General features: G+C 35.1%; 1 protein-coding gene across 1 annotated transcript; it reads left to right on the forward strand.

The window, feature by feature from the left end:
- The first annotated feature begins 13440 nt into the window (after window positions 1–13440).
- On the forward strand, window positions 13441–14562 carry LOC112728079 (dirigent protein 22). The gene has a single exon (XM_025778066.3). It carries the CDS (start codon window positions 13644–13646, stop codon window positions 14214–14216), a length of 573 nt encoding a protein of 190 aa, XP_025633851.1. The 5' UTR covers window positions 13441–13643; the 3' UTR covers window positions 14217–14562.
- The last annotated feature ends 1637 nt before the right edge of the window (window positions 14563–16199 follow it).

Here is a 16199-nt window from a genome sequence, read left to right on the forward strand (position 1 = left end):
AATTTAGTGAGTTGTTTGTACTTTAGCTCTATATTCTTGGCTGGTTTAGCTGGTAGACCTGCTTTAAGTAACCCCATTATGGTTTTTTGTTTTTTTTTTGTTTTGGACGGGAGTAACACCATTGTGCTTTCTTTTTTTGGATCTGACACATTACACAACACAACACCCACTTATACACACTACTACTACTAACATGAATTCTATATTTCTCATTCAGAATTCAAATATGAGTGCAGCTCCTAATGAGGCAGGTGACGCTGTCATTGTTTCTATTTCGTTAACCTCATTGCGTTTCTTATTGGGCCTAATGATGATACTTTTCTGAACCTGGTGAAGAAAATTTCATGCCCTAAGCTATTCAAGCTGTGATGTTGATGACCATAAGGGATTAAGAGAGGGAAAAGAATAAGTTGTTCTCATTTTGAAAAGAATGAAAAATCCCTTAAAAAATATTTGTTGAGTTATAACTTCTTATATACTATGTACTCCTTATGTACTCCCACTATATAAAAAAAAATACAAATAAAAAAAATAATCTAGGTAACACCCTCCCGCAAGCTAGAATTGTATAAATCTAACAATCCTAGCTTGGAAACATTAGTAGAGAAGGGACCTGGTGGTAGAGCTTTGGTAAGAAAATCAGCAAGTTGGTCTTGGGACCGAACCGGCATAAGATGAATGAGACCAGACAGATGTTTTTCACGAACAATGTGGCAGTCTACTTCAATGTGTTTGGTTCTTTCATGGAAGATGGGATTGTTGGCAATATGAATAGCTGACTGGTTGTCACAGAATAGGGTGATAGATTTTTGAAGCGGCAAACCAAGAAAATCCATTAAAAAAGACAACCAGCTAGCTTCACAAGTGGCAGCTGCAAGAGATCTGTATTCAGCTTCTGCAGAGGACTTGGCAACAGTGGTTTGTTTCTTACTCTTCCAACTGACAAGAGAGCTTCCAAGCATGAAGCAATAACCAGAAACAGAGCGACGAGTATCGGCACAGGTAGCCCAGTCAGCATCGGCAAATCCAGTGAGATGCATATCAGAAGTAGAGGAGAAGAATAAACCAGTTGCAGGTCTACCTTTTAAGTATCGAAGCACACGGAAAGCAGCCTGCAGGTGAGAGGTGGTTGCACAGTCCAAAAACTGACTCAAACGCCCCACAGCATAGGAGATATCGGGTCTAGTGTTTGTGAGGTAAAGGAGTCGGCCGATGAGTTGTCTGTAAGTAGTGTTGTCAGTTAAAATAGTACCCGACTCCTTCGAGAGTTTCTGACTATAATCAAATGGAGTGGAGAGAGGCTTGCAATCCAGATAACCAAAATCCTTGAGAAGGTCCATGGCATACTTCCGTTGATAAATGTGAATTCCCGAGTTGGAGCGTGCGACTTCCATTCCCAAGAAGTACTTGAGATCACCAAGGTCTTTGATTTTAAACTTGTCATCTAAAATCTGCTTGATGGAATTGATTTCACCAATGTTATCACCGGTTAAAACCAAATCATCCACATATACTAGGATGGCAGTGAAGCCTTCAGAAGATTTCTTGATGAAGAGGGAGTGATCATCAAAAAACTGCTTATAACCAGCATCAACAAGAGTCTGAGTGAGCTTAATATTCCATTGCCTGCTAGCTTGCTTAAGTCCATATAGAGACTTTTGTAATTTGCAGACCAAACCTGGTTGTGACACATCCAAACCGGGCGGTATCCGCATGTAAACTTCCTTGTCCAAATCTCCATGAAGGAAGGCAGTGTTGACGTCCAGCTGTTTCAAATGCCATTTCTTTGCCGCTGCCAATGCCAATATTACTCGTAGAGTAGTCATTTTGACAACTGGACTAAATGTATCACCATAATCTACTCCTTGCACTTGAGTGAATCCTTTTGCAACTAGCCTGGCTTTGTGCCTTTCTATGGTTCCATCGGGATTGAATTTTACCCGAAAAATCCATTTGCAACCCACAGCTTTCTTGCCTTTTGGGAGTTCAGTGAGACACCAAGTTCTATTCTGATCCAGAGCTACTAATTCAGCTTGTATTGCCTTTCTCCAGCATTCATGTGCAGCCGCTTCCTCATAGGTGCTAGGTTCTGGATTTGAGGTGATAGCTAGAGAAAGAGACTTATATTCTGGGTTTAGTTTATCATATGACAAATATTGTGAGATAGGATATAAGGTGTTAGAGTTGGCAAAGTTGCTAGGATGCGTTGTATGGGATATCATACAATGGTAGTCCTTCAAATAAGCAGGCGATCTCTTGACCCTTTCAGATTTTCGAGTGATGCAGTCATGCGGGATGATGTAGTTTTGTGATGCAGGTGCAGTGTTGGTGTGTGGGGTGCTAGTGGGTGCAATGGTATGTGAAGAAATAGGTAAATGCATTGAGCTTGAGATATCTGCAGTTGAATCTGTGAGTGTGGTATGTGTAGGTGATGGCAAATGATGTGTGGATGGTGTATCATATTGAAAAATGTCAATGCATTGTGGAAGAAGAGTGGGTGTCGTAGTTTCAGTGCTTGTGGAATGTGAAAATGGAAAATGAGTTTCATAGAAAGTTACATTTCTAGATATGAAAATTTCTTTTGACTTCAAATCAATAAGTCGAAAACCCTTTGTTCCAAATTTGAAACCGAGAAATGCTGCTTTTCTGGCTCTTGGGTCCAATTTTGTTCTTGAATTTGTTAACGTGGAGGCATATGCAAGAGAACCAAATACTCTTAAATCTGAAAGATTGGGTAATGTACCATACAAAACCTTATAAGGACTGACATTATCCAATTTAATACTGGGCAACCTATTAATTAGGTGAATAGCGTGAGCAACTGCATATTGCCAAAAACAAAGTGGAATTCCTGATTGAAACAACAGTGCTCGAGCAACACCTAAAATGTGCTGGTGTTTTCTCTCTACAATTCCATTTTGCTCTGGTGTTTCTACACAAGAAGTTTGGTGTAGAATGCCAGTTGATGCAAAATAGGACTTTAGAGTGAATTCTGGTCCATTGTCAGTTCTTATACACTTAACTTGTTTTTCAAATTGTACTTTGACAAAATTTACAAAGTTAATAACCAATTGTGATGCCTCAGATTTTGTTTTCATAAAAAAAAGTCCAAGTAAATCTACTCTTGCCATCCACCACAGTCAAAAAATATTTATGTCCTTCATTGGAAGGGACAGAAATAGGACCCCAGATATCCATATGAACTAAATCAAAACAATTCTTTATTTCAGTTGTGCTAAGATCAAAAGATAGCTTCTTTTGTTTTGCAAAATGACATGAATCACAAGGAAATGTTGAAGCAGTGCAATCTATAAAAGGATAATCTTTTTTCATTAAAATCAGTCTATGCATAGGTATATGTCCTAATCTAAGATGCCAAATCTTGTTATGCTCAGTTTGTGAAGATGCTATGTTATGAGTAGTGGTAGAAGCTGCTGCCAATGAAGCTTGCTTTATTGAAGGGGGTTGAAGGTGAAAGCATTCTATTTCTCTACTCATTGTATATAGCCCATCTCCGCACTTAGCAATGCCAATCATCTTCGATGTGGATTGATCCTGTATCTCACAACACTTATCATTGATTAACATTTGACAATGTAAATTTGAGGTTAATTTTGACACAGAAATCAATTTGAAATCAAAAGAGGGAATGTACAAAATATTTTTGAGAAAAAAATTTTTAGAAAATATGATTGTGCCAACAATGGTGCTCACAGTTTTGGTTCCATTTGGCAATATCACATTTATTGGAGCAATATTTTGAAAACTTGCAAAATCTTTTAAGTCAAAAGTCACATGATCTGTCGCACCAGAGTCAATGACCCATAGTGCAGATTTTGGAGTTATAATACTCATAATTCTTGTATTAAATTGTAATACAATGATTTTACCTGGAGTGGAGGTCTGAATAGAATTAACCTGGTTTGCATTATGAGGTTGTTGCTGCACACTTTTGCCTTTGATAAGCTCCAACAAGGCAAATTTTTGTTCTGGAGTGAATTCAGAGCTTGACATTCCAGTGTTCTCTTGGAGGCAATTGAGCTGGGGGTGTTTATCATTGAGTACATTAGCATGCTCCTCAGTGATCATTTGATTGATTGTGGTGGGATGTTGCTGCCGCTGCTGAAAATGGGAGGGGTACCCATGTTTCTTATAGCACACATCTTCTGTGTGGCCAAGCTTGTTGCAATAAGAGCATACTATCTTAGCTCCACGACCTCTACCACCTTGACTTGATCTCCCTCGCCCTCTTCCTCTGCCTCTATTAGATGAGGAATTGAGCACTTGTGATGCAGTTGTATTTTGAGTGGAATTGAACAAAATTTTATTGTTGTCCATGTTGGTCAACTGTCTCTCTTGCTGTGTTAGCATAGAAAATACTGTGTTTAGATCTGGTAGAGGTGACATGAGCATGATTTGTGATCTAACGGTAGAGTATTGTTCGTTCAACCCTCTCAAAATTCTGACTACTTGATCTTCATCTCTGTATCCTCTTATTTTTGATAATCCGCAAGAGCATGACTCTGCACATCCGACACAGTTTGGAATGGATCTGAAATTGTTGAGCTCCTCCCAGATCTGTTTGAGCCTTGTGTAATAATCAGTGATGGTCAGATCACCTTGCTTGATGGCAAAAAGTTCCTCTTGGAGTTCTGCAATTCTGAACCTGTCCCCTTGGTAGTACCTGTGCTTAAGTTCCTCCCACAAATCAACAGCAACATTGTTCCACATAACACTATCACGAATTCCAGGACTTAATGAAAGATTGATCCAAGAAACAATCAAATTGTTGCATCTTTCCCATGCCTCATATTCAACATTATTATTCTCAGGTTTTCTTATGGTACCATCAATAAATTTCAATTTGTTCTTCGAACTCAGTGCTCTAATCATAGCATGACTCCAACTACCATAATTGTTGGGTGTTAACACGATTGAAATAATCGGTGTACCTGGATTTTCTCCCGGATGGATAAAATAGGGGCTTGATTGATCTTGAATTGGACTTATGTTGTTCTTCGAGATTTGGGACTGAAGAGTAGTGAGTTGATGGAGGAGATTGGCTAGTGCGTTTACATCCATCTGTACTGCGTTGCTCTGGTTGTCAGCCATTGTTGAGAAATCAATGAATCACAGAATAATGGGGATCCAGATCTTCTTCCTTCCAACTCGTTGATCGGAACAGCTATGTTCAACAAGAAATAATCTTGTGAAATAGCCTCTCATCAAACTCTATTGGGTGAGTTTGAAGGAAGAGGTAAGAAAAGGGAAAAGAAAATTTCGAAAGAAAAATTAGGAAAAGAAAGAAAATGGCAAAATTGGCAACTAGATTCACAGCTTGATTGCTTTCCACGCTCACCGCACCATGAAGAAAATTTCATGCCCTAAGCTATTCAAGCTGTGATGTTGATGACCATAAGGGATTAAGAGAGGGAAAAGAATAAGTTGTTCTCATTTTGAAAAGAATGAAAAATCCCTTAAAAAATATTTGTTGAGTTATAACTTCTTATATACTATGTACTCCTTATGTACTCCCACTATATAAAAAAAAATACAAATAAAAAAATAATCTAGGTAACACCTGGGCCTAATTTATGATCCTTAATTTTCAGTTTTATGACAAAAAATGTCCCCAAAAAAGCACTTAATCTCGTCCGGAAGAAATTCTATATAAACAAGATTAAAGATAGATAGATCATTAATTTTGATATGTAAAATAATTTTTATGTCACTTTATATTTTATTTCAGATGTAATATTTAATCAAGTCACCAAAAAAAAAAGATGTAATATTTAATCACTAAATCAAATCAATTAAAATTAACTTACTTCTCAATTTTGTTTATTCCAAATACAATTAAATAATGTTTCTTTTATTTTGTGTTCTATACTAAATTATATCAATTGCGATATCATCATTTGGGTGATACTTGGCCACTACTCTTGTCAGACACTTCATTGTGCATTACTCAACGTCATAAAGCTCTTTACAAAATATTTGCAATTTGTATGAGTCATGTTCGAAAATTAAACACATTCCGGAAGGTGCTATTTTTTTTGTTGGAGTTCTAACTGCTTTTTATTTCTATATTACGAGTGGACACCCAATTGTCTTTTAAAATACTACACATCAAAAACTAAATGTTACACACTAAATAAGAAAAAAAAAATACTATACAAGACGAAAAATTTTTACCAACTTTTTCAACAGCCATTATTTTTCCTTTTGCATCATCACCGAAAGTGATAAGTCCTCCATCATATTCATCAAGCTTTATGAAGAAGGTTGTCTTTCCGGTCATATGCCTAGATCCTCCGCTATCCATATACCACATATTCTCCTTCCGTTTGGATGCTAGGCGCACCTGATTTATGTGATCTGCCATGAGACATGGTTGTGACTTGGTCTCGGATTCCTCATCATCATCATCTGAGTCATTTTCCAAATCTTCCCATGAAGCCATCAGTCCCTTCTTCTTTCCTCTTTTTGGCTTCTCCTCCTTCTTTAACTTGGGATAATCAGATTTGAAATGCCCAATTTTTTTGCAGTTGTAACAAGTTACTTTGCTAAGGTCTTTCTTCATTTTCCTTGAGCTGCTGCCTTTGCCTTTGAGCTTTACCATTTTTCTGAATTTTTTGGCAAACAACACAAACTCATTTTCAGAAGAGTTATCACTGGATTCATCATCCAGAGGGTTAGTTACAGAAGAAAAAGCAATTCCTTTTTTTTTTTTGAATCTTTTTTCAAATAAGTGTTTTCAAAAGCAAGAAGGTTTCCTCTCAAATCATCACATGTCATGGAATCTATGCTACTGCTCTCAGAAATAATTAAAGCTTTTGTTTCACACTCTTTTGTGAGACATCTCAACACTCTCCTTACAAGCACAGAATCAGGATACGTAATTTCCAGAGCATTTAAGCCAACAATGATGATGTTGAATCGTTCAAACAGTTCATCAATGGACTCTCCTTCCTTCATTGCAAACATTTCATATTCTCTGTTCAACATATCTGTCCGAGTCTTCTTTACAATGGTGGTTCCTTCATGAGTGATTTGCAGTTTGTCCCAGATTTCCTTTGCCGTTGTGCATCGTGATACCCGTCGGTATTCCTCGAAACTAATAGCACAGTTGAACAAGTTGACAGCCTTGGCATTTAGCTCCACCTTCTTCCTATCTTCCTCGGTCCAGCTTGCTTCTGGTTTAAGAGTGACTACTCCTTCAGCACTTGTGTTAGTTGGAAATTGAGGACCTTCCAGGATGATCTTCCAGAGTCTGTAGTCTACTGCTTGCACAAAGATCTTCATTCTCTCTTTCCAATAGGTATAGTTTTCCCATTGAAAAGAGGCGGTCTATTGCTTGACTGTCCTTCTGTAAGGTTGTAGGACACCAGATTAGAGCCACTGCTTTCTGCCATCTGGATTTTTTCTCCAAGCTGCAAAGCTTGATCTCTTTGAGACCAAGCTCTGATACCAATTAATGGTTTTCAGTGGCTAAGAGAAGGGGGGTTGAATCTTAGCCCCCTTTTCGCTCAGTAACACTTGCTGGTCTTGGAAATAACTTCAGGAGACTTTTTTATTTTTGTCTCGTCCCTGGCCACGAGACTTTTATTTTTGTCTCGTCACTTGGCACGAGATATTTTTCAGTTTTAGCTCCTGTGTAGTAAAAACAGAAATGGAGTAGAGAAGAGAGAAAGTTACACCCAGATATATCATGGTTCAGCTGCTAAGTGCAGTGCAGCCTACATCCAGTCTCCATCACAACAATGATGGAATTTCACTATAATCTTCTTGATTACAGATTGTAAAGTGCTAACCCAACTTACAAGGGGATTCCCACAGAATCATGAAACACAACATAGATGAACAAAGGAACTCTAAGGACATCTATGGCTTTTTCTTTTAATTTTGCACTCTCTGCCTTTTTCTGCTCTATGACTTTTTCATACAAACCTCACTGTTTGCCTTTTTCCATGAGACTCAAGACATGACAAAATTAAACAGAAAAATACAAAACAGAATACATTGAAGGAGAAGAGAAATCTGTTAGCTCAGGTAACTCTGAGAACTCTGTGCCTTGCACTCTCACACTTTCTCCTTGAATCAAACCCTGACTGTTCACCCTTACTTATAGGGAGAAGCCTCCAAGGTTGAAACCAAAAGCCAAGCCAACTTCTTCTTCTCCAAGAAACAGAACCGGTTTGGCCAGAGAGAGAGAAGAGATAACCCATGCAAAACCCAACATGCAATTACCTCTAGTCCTTCCTTGGTCATCAATCTTCATCAATCCGAGCGCTCCATCCTTGGCTTGCTCTTCAAGATGAATTTCTGGCCATTGATGCTTCATGATGATGATAGCTTCATCTGCTCCACTTTTGCTTCCTCCCTCACGCAGCCACCCTAGCTACCTTCTGTGATGAGTGAACTCAAAAGCAGAGACAAGCCATTCCAAAAATCTTCTCCTTGCTGGCCGAAATCTTCCTTATCCATTTTTGGTATGGAGAGGCTGAGATCTCATCACCATATCTTTCCTTTCATGGTTGCAGATCTTAGCCACTATATTTTTTTATGTTTTCTTACCATCAGCTCGATGGTCTTGATGCATCAAGCTCCTTCTTTCTTCTGGTAGCTCAACTTAGCTTCCATAGTTTTCTGTGACATGACCGAAGGAAAGAAAGAAAAGATGAGAGAGTAGAGAGTGTAGAAAGAGAAGCAATCAAATGGATTTGATGAATTAAAGTTAATTACTTCCCTTTGCTTTAGGTAGCGTGCCTCATTATGCCATCAATCAAATCAATGACAATTTCTTTCTCATAGTTCCCATGCATGTATTAATTCTTCTCAATAAAATTTTGAGTTCCATCACATGTTTAAAGAAGAGATCCGTTGTAAGCAATGGAACTTTGCTTTCTTTGCTTAGTGGATTCGGACCATGCATTGGTCTAATTAGCAAAGTTTGTGATTGGGCTTATAGTAATAATAGTTCAATCTGGCCCAAATAATCACAAATTGCTTCAGCCAAATAATATAGGAAACATTAATAAAGGCTGATTGGTTTTAAGCGTATTGGGCTTACAATAATTCTGCTTTTCTGTTTGGCCCAATAAGAAAACCTGCATTGCAAAATTATTTTGATCATCATTTAATTCGAAATTAATTTAATAATTTTTAATTAATTATATTAATAATATTTAGTCATCACTGATATTAATTTAGAGTTTTCCAAACTCATCACATTCGATGACGAAGTTTAAAATTTTGATTTTGGTCAATATGCAAATACTTAGGATTAAGCATGTTCAAAAATTTTGGTATCGGTGCATTTCAATGGACCCTTTGCGAAATATTTTATATAAGGTATTCTGGATAAATGGTGATGATCATGTGCGAGCTATGTTCGATTGTCATGGAAAATTGTGACCAAACAAGTGATGAAACTTTGCATTGAGTTGATGGACATTATCTGTAGTTCTTCTTCCTCATGTTTACTCCCAACAGTTTATGCAGTAGGACCTACTCAAGCGGGAAGAGCCAAATTCCCCACAAGAATTCACTCTTCACTCCCAGTGAGTGAATCTGGTGCTAATTTGGTTTTCGAAGACTCTGAGTCAGACAAGGAGTGAGTCTAATATGTTTCTGATAGTGACAATGATGGCGATACAAAGTTTATTTCAGAAACCTAACTATCGTCGTTTACTTTCTGACTGCATATCTTTCCACCACCGTTACCACTACCTAGCCGAGCCTAAGTTCCAGTCATTATTCGACATTGGATGTAGATGTTATGCAGGTGATGCCAATATCTTTCGGTCTAGGGGTGCTGATGACTATAAGTCAGATGGGAGTGTAGAGCTAAGGGTTGGCCGCCTTAGATTCTATAGTAGAGAGTCTCTTCACCTTGCCATCAATAACTATGGCATTTGTCAGAGTAGAGTATCGGGCGGTCGAATATGATCATCTGAAGTATCATTATCGGTGAAGATATTATGCTGTAAGTTGCACTGAAGCACTTGGGTTGCATATTGACAGAATCTTGGTTATTGGGAGGTTCGTAAATATGAGGCTATGCACACGTGCTTAATACCAACAATGTCCTAAGATTATTTAAATCTTGATAGCAACCTGATCTGCAAAGTTATCTTTTCTAACTCTATGATAGAAGGTAATTGTTTAAAATTTTGCATTTCTTTTTGAAAAAATTATTACATGTTTACATTTCATTGTAGTAAAATTACTAAAAATGGTGATATATTAATTAATTTAGATAATCCTTCCGTTCTGATTAGAGTACTACAAGCGTAGTGGAGCAGAGCTACAAGTTTAAGTCGTCGTACAGGAAGGTTTAGATGGCAAAGCAAAAAGCAATTGCTCAAATTTATGACAATTGGAAAGAGTCATACAACTAATTTTCAAGGTTGTTAAATGCGATTGAGCAATGTTTGCCAGATACGGTTCATGATATCAAGCTTGTGCCACGCTATGAACACATTCTTCGAGACTTTGATTATATGTAGTTTGATAAGGCATTTTAGACATTTTCTTCCTACATTAAAACCTTTGAGTATTGCAAACATTTGATACCTATTGATGACACACATTTTTATGGGCAATACAGAGAAATTTTGCTAATGGCTATTGTACAAGACGGCAACTCAAACATTCTTCCCATAGCGTCTGTTTAGTAGCAAAAAAAATATGTGTTAAATATGTGTCCAGCTAACCTAGAGATGCAAAACAAAAAATATGTTTAGTAGCAAAATAAAAAAATAGCAACTAATAAAAAATATTGCACAGATAAAGACATACCTCGCAGCCAATGAAAAACCCACCTCGTCGTTATCGTCAAGATACCACTACCGGAATCTGTGTTAAATCCAAGAAAGCATGAGTTGGATGCATCTGGCCAAGTCACCCACCTTTAAATTGATAGCCATGCACAATGAATGGTAGGTCCAGAGGAGCACAGTAAAACCCTACGAGTAGTCCCTACAACTCTGGAAATCAACAATCAATGGGACCTATCTAATATGTATGGTCGTGCTAGATTTATTTGTCATTAGTATCCTGCCAATCAATCTGAGTTCTAATAACGTGCACATTGCCAGAGTACATCTAATGCAGCATCAACAGGCATCTGTCTCAACCGAGTCTTAAACCACGTCATTTTAATGGTGAAAGACTCGGTTGCAACCACCAACCGGCTCTTAATGCGTTTGCAAGCCAAGGTGATAAGCGACATCATGAAGGGTGAAGGTACACTCATCCCATGACATGTGAAATGAATGTGTCTTTAGAGGTTATCTATCTGTAAAGGCCGCAAGGAGCGAGTTGTCGAAGTGAAAATCTCTAACTCGTGCCTCATGGGCAACACCAACTTCCTCTACATAAAGTAGTAATGCATCAGGTAGTCTCTCTACTCCTAAGTCCTCGTTTCTTCTAAAAAATAAGACCCATCGACCATTGACTCTATATATTTTTTACATTAAGCACAATTTAAACCATCGTTAACAATAAGATATATTATGTAAAATATCTCTAAAAATCTGTCAATCATAAATCACCATTTATCTCATTCATAATAAACTACAATAATTAACATAAATCCAAATATTTTTACATTAAATTTTATTAATTTAAAAATATTCAAATTTTGGCAACGTAAAATATGAATACATCTCCCTAATTTATATATTTATAACAGTCCATACCTTAATATGTTCAAATTATCCTAATTAAATGGTTAACAACTAACCAACTAATAACTATAATATAGTTACTACATGCATATTAAAATATAATATAATAAACAAAAAATTAAATTTTAACCTGATTATCGATGTAGTCCACGATAAGTTTGCCTTTATTTAAACGATTAATGTTGTTACTGACGAGTCATTGCGGCAACCCCTCTTATTTTTTTCTCCTTTTTTTTTTCTTTTTTTTTTTACTCTCAATTCAAGTTTAGTTGAAATTTAGCAAATGGTTGGAAGTGAAAGCGTAGGCGCGCTATCTGCGTTGTTATATACTAGTTCCTCCTATTTCGCAGGCAGCAGTTGTGCAATAGTCGAAGAAATTCTCTTTTTTCTATTGCGTTGGCAGAAATTGCATAATTGCGTTCTTTTATTATTGCACAGATTTTGACTGCTAAATAAACACTGTCAGTGAAATTTCGAGATAATGCTTAAAACAATAAAAATTTCAAAAAGTAAATAAATTAGTAAATATAATTTTTATTTATATATAAAAACCTTAATTTATCATACCTTATATAATGAGAAATCTTTGTCTTCAATTCTTAGTGCACGCGGACCACGGCATGTGCTTGAAAATAGCACATTCTTTTTTAGTCTTTATTGTTTTACCTTTTTTTCTTTCCTTGGATCACTTGTTAATTTCCCTTTTAAATATAAACACATAACTGGTTTTTTCTTTAATATATAAAAGAATTATTAGGAAGAGGCAGGCACGCTTTGCCAATTTTACATCATATAACAATTCCACATGAGAGAAGCATCTTCCTGCCGGTTTCTAATGATGATATGAGAGGCACACATTCTAGAAAGAAAAAGTATAGGTAACAAACAAGATTTTTGAACAATGTGTAAACAATGTGAATTAATAGGATTAAAAGAATAAATTTAATTAGTAGCATTAAATTAATATATAATGTATTTTTATTTGATTGGTGGTTGTTCATATTGCTCAAAATTTTCATTGTTCCTTTAGCTTTCTCCTCCTATAAATCATTCCCTTTTATGCTTTAACAAGTCCATTTTGGAAATTAAAGAAGAAAAAAAAAAGTGCTTACTACCCCATCTTTCACTCGTCAACTAATAATGACACCCTCACACCAACCAAACCCCACTAACTTAGGTTTCGGGTCCCCATCCTACATTTTCCCCCCTTCCAATTTCTTCTCTAAAGAGATTTTTGTTTAATTTGCTAAGAAATTGCATCTCACCGATATTGTTGAAAAAAATGCTTTTTTATTCATATACTTTGCAAGACCAATATAAATAATAATATATGAATAATGCTAGGCAGTGTACATTATTATATTGTAGAAATTACTCTTTAGTTTCTTCTATATATATATATATATATATATATATATATATATATATACATCATTGTTTAAGGATTTTTATTTGGATATTTTAAAAAGAAAATGAGATTATACACTGAAAAATACTAAAAAATTATCATAATTTATATTTTTGGTCATCAATTAACTATTAATATTTAAAAGTATTAGTTAAAATATGTTATTAGATTATTGAGTTGATGATAAAAAATAATTATTGAAGATATTAAAATCTGATAGTCTTCTAGTATCACTCTAAATATATATATATATATATTTTTTAAATTTTATTAGAAATTATTTTAGAATAAAAATTATCTAACTAAACCATTAACTCAAAATTCCAACCAAAGAATTTTGTTAGAAGAAAAGTGGTTCCATACATGTTTTTTCTTTTTAGTGAATGTACCTTTATCATTAAATTTATGTCTACACCACAGATTCCCCATTTATAAAAGCCTCAACACCTTTTCTTCCCTCTTCATTCAACAACCCACATTTTTTAGTGGAGCCATTAGCAATTAGTACTTTGCATCATTCTTCTCTGATCTGATTCCCAACCATGACCACCACACATTTCTTCTTCATCATCACCACTCTTCTCCTCTCATGCCACACCCTCACCGGAGCCAGCGATTTCGTTCGCCCCATCGACCGGAGCCTCCTCGGCCTAAACAAAGAAGAGAAGGTTTCCCACTTCAAATTCTATTGGCATGACATCCTTAGTGGCCAAAACCCAACTTCAGTTTCGGTTGTTACACCACCCATGACCAAGATCAACACCACCACCGCATTTGGGTTGGTCAGAATGATCGACAACCCTTTGACCCTAGGTCCTAAATTGAACTCCAAGCTTGTTGGAAGGGCTCAGGGGTTTTACGCCTCCGCTTGTCAAACCGAAGTCGACCTTCTTATGGCCATGAACTTTGCTTTCATTGATGGAAAATACAATGGAAGTTCCATCACCATCTTGGGGAGGAACGCTGTGTTTAACAAGGTGAGGGAGATGCCGGTAATTGGTGGAAGTGGATTGTTTAGATTCGCCAGAGGCTATGCCGAAGCAAGGACTCATTGGCTAGATCTTAAATCTGGTGATGCTACTGTTGAGTACAATGTCTATGTTATGCATTACTAAATTCTGTTTTTTTGCTTGACTTATTTTACATAATTTATGTTTTTTTTTACTCTCAAATAATTTTGAATTATAGTATGTAATAAATAGTAAAGATCTAAACATAGATATCTTATATTAAATTTATTAGAGGTTATGTTATCCCAGCAATTGGTAACATTTGTTTTCTTATTTGTCATGATTTTGAGTCTATAGGGTAGAAGACAATTAATTTCTTGTTGTATGTGAATGATTATTCTTACCTTTTTCAAGTGGTGGGGCTTTGTGTTTATGAACCACCACCTTTGTTTTGTCCTTTTATCTGTATCTGTTTTGTTTAGTTAAACTGGATCTTTGGTTGGTATAATAATTTTGTAGTAATGTCTCCAATGCATGCATACTTCCAATAAGATCTGATGCATGCATCTCTTTATTTGAAATGCTAAGATCAAAGGAATCCGAAGAAAGCAAATGTAGGGAACGGATGATTTAAAATAGTAAAAGGAAAATCTAAAATTAATCTCAGAAACTTGATTCTTTAAATTTTTATTATTTTAGAAATGTTTAAAATTTATTTTTGTAATAGGAATTGTATCTTTTATTAGTGTGGTTAGTCAATCATACATGTGTCATATTAAGTTACTAATGTAAACGTTAAATGTCCACTTTGGTCCTCGCACGATTGATGAAGACTTTGAACATGTTTCTCATCTACTATTTATATTGGGACCCAATCTGATTTATGATGTATGTAGTTGATACGCCACAACAAATTTCAAAGTCATCAATCAAAGGAATGACGTGTACAAAATCATGTCAAAATATCATTGTTTTATACTTTTTTTTTTTTTTAGCTTTAGGGTGTTTGTTCCATAATCCTAGATAATAAGTACGGCTAGTTAAATTTTAATTTAATTTTTAATATTTTAAATGTTTTATTTTAATTTAAAAAAATTTTAAATAAGTTTAATATTGTGCCACAATTAAATTCAATATGAATAAGATGTTAGAGAAACAAAAAAAAATATAGTTAGAATTTGGCTTATTTAGTATTCATTAATTATTACAATAATTAATTAATACTAAATAAAATAAGTTTTGGCTAATTTTTTTTATTACCAAATATTTTCGTTAATAGAATAAGTGACATGAATGTTAACGTTATTAGTTAAGTCATATCTTTTTATAAGCATATGTTAAAAAAATATAATCAAAACATTTTTGTAATACTTTATTTTCTCATTTTTCTTTTTACAAAATTCTAAATCTTAGCAATTAATAATCAATACTCTAGAAAAAAAATTTATATTGGTGATTATTGATAAGTTGATTTTATTTACGTAATGAAATCGAAAATTATTAACTCTTTAATATATTAATTCTATTGTCAAATTTAACAATAAGACAACATTAAACCTATTTGAAAACTTTTAGGATTGAAATTGGACGTTTGAAATATTAGGAACCAAATTAAGAATTCGTTCAAACGTTAGGAACCAAAATAGTATACTTTTTTTACAATAAAAGTACTTTTTTTTAAAGATGTATCCAAACGTAGAATAAATAACCATTTCTAACCATAAAAAATTCAATATAATTCGATAATCCAATTTATAATAATTTTAATATTTTAAACATTTTATTCTAATCTAAAAAAAGTTTAAATGAGTTTAATATTGTGCTACAATTAAATTCGATAATCCAATATAATTCTGATAGTTACAACCACTACACCAAATTGACTATATAAATACACTTGATTTCTAACTCTTATTTTAAGGGTCTTCATTCATTAATATGGTGACATTTATACATGTAATTTTTTAATCTTTACTAATGTAGTAAATATCTCTCTCGCAGTGAGAAGAGAAGAGAAATCATTACCGCGCTACAATTCACGTTTGCTGTTTACCGTCGCGGTTTGAGTTCGTCATTTGCCATTCACTGTCGCAGTTCGAGTTCGCCGTTCGCCATTCATCCTTCACCGTCACGGTTTGAGTTTGCCGT

This window comes from Arachis hypogaea, chromosome 12 (genome assembly GCF_003086295.3).
Source record: "Arachis hypogaea cultivar Tifrunner chromosome 12, arahy.Tifrunner.gnm2.J5K5, whole genome shotgun sequence".
Taxonomy (NCBI): Eukaryota; Viridiplantae; Streptophyta; class Magnoliopsida; order Fabales; family Fabaceae; genus Arachis; species Arachis hypogaea.

Bases quoted from the DNA above. Each gene is read 5' to 3' on its own strand.
- LOC112728079 (XM_025778066.3), top strand. From the start codon at position 13,644: ATGACCACCACACATTTCTTCTTCATCATCACCACTCTTCTCCTCTCA.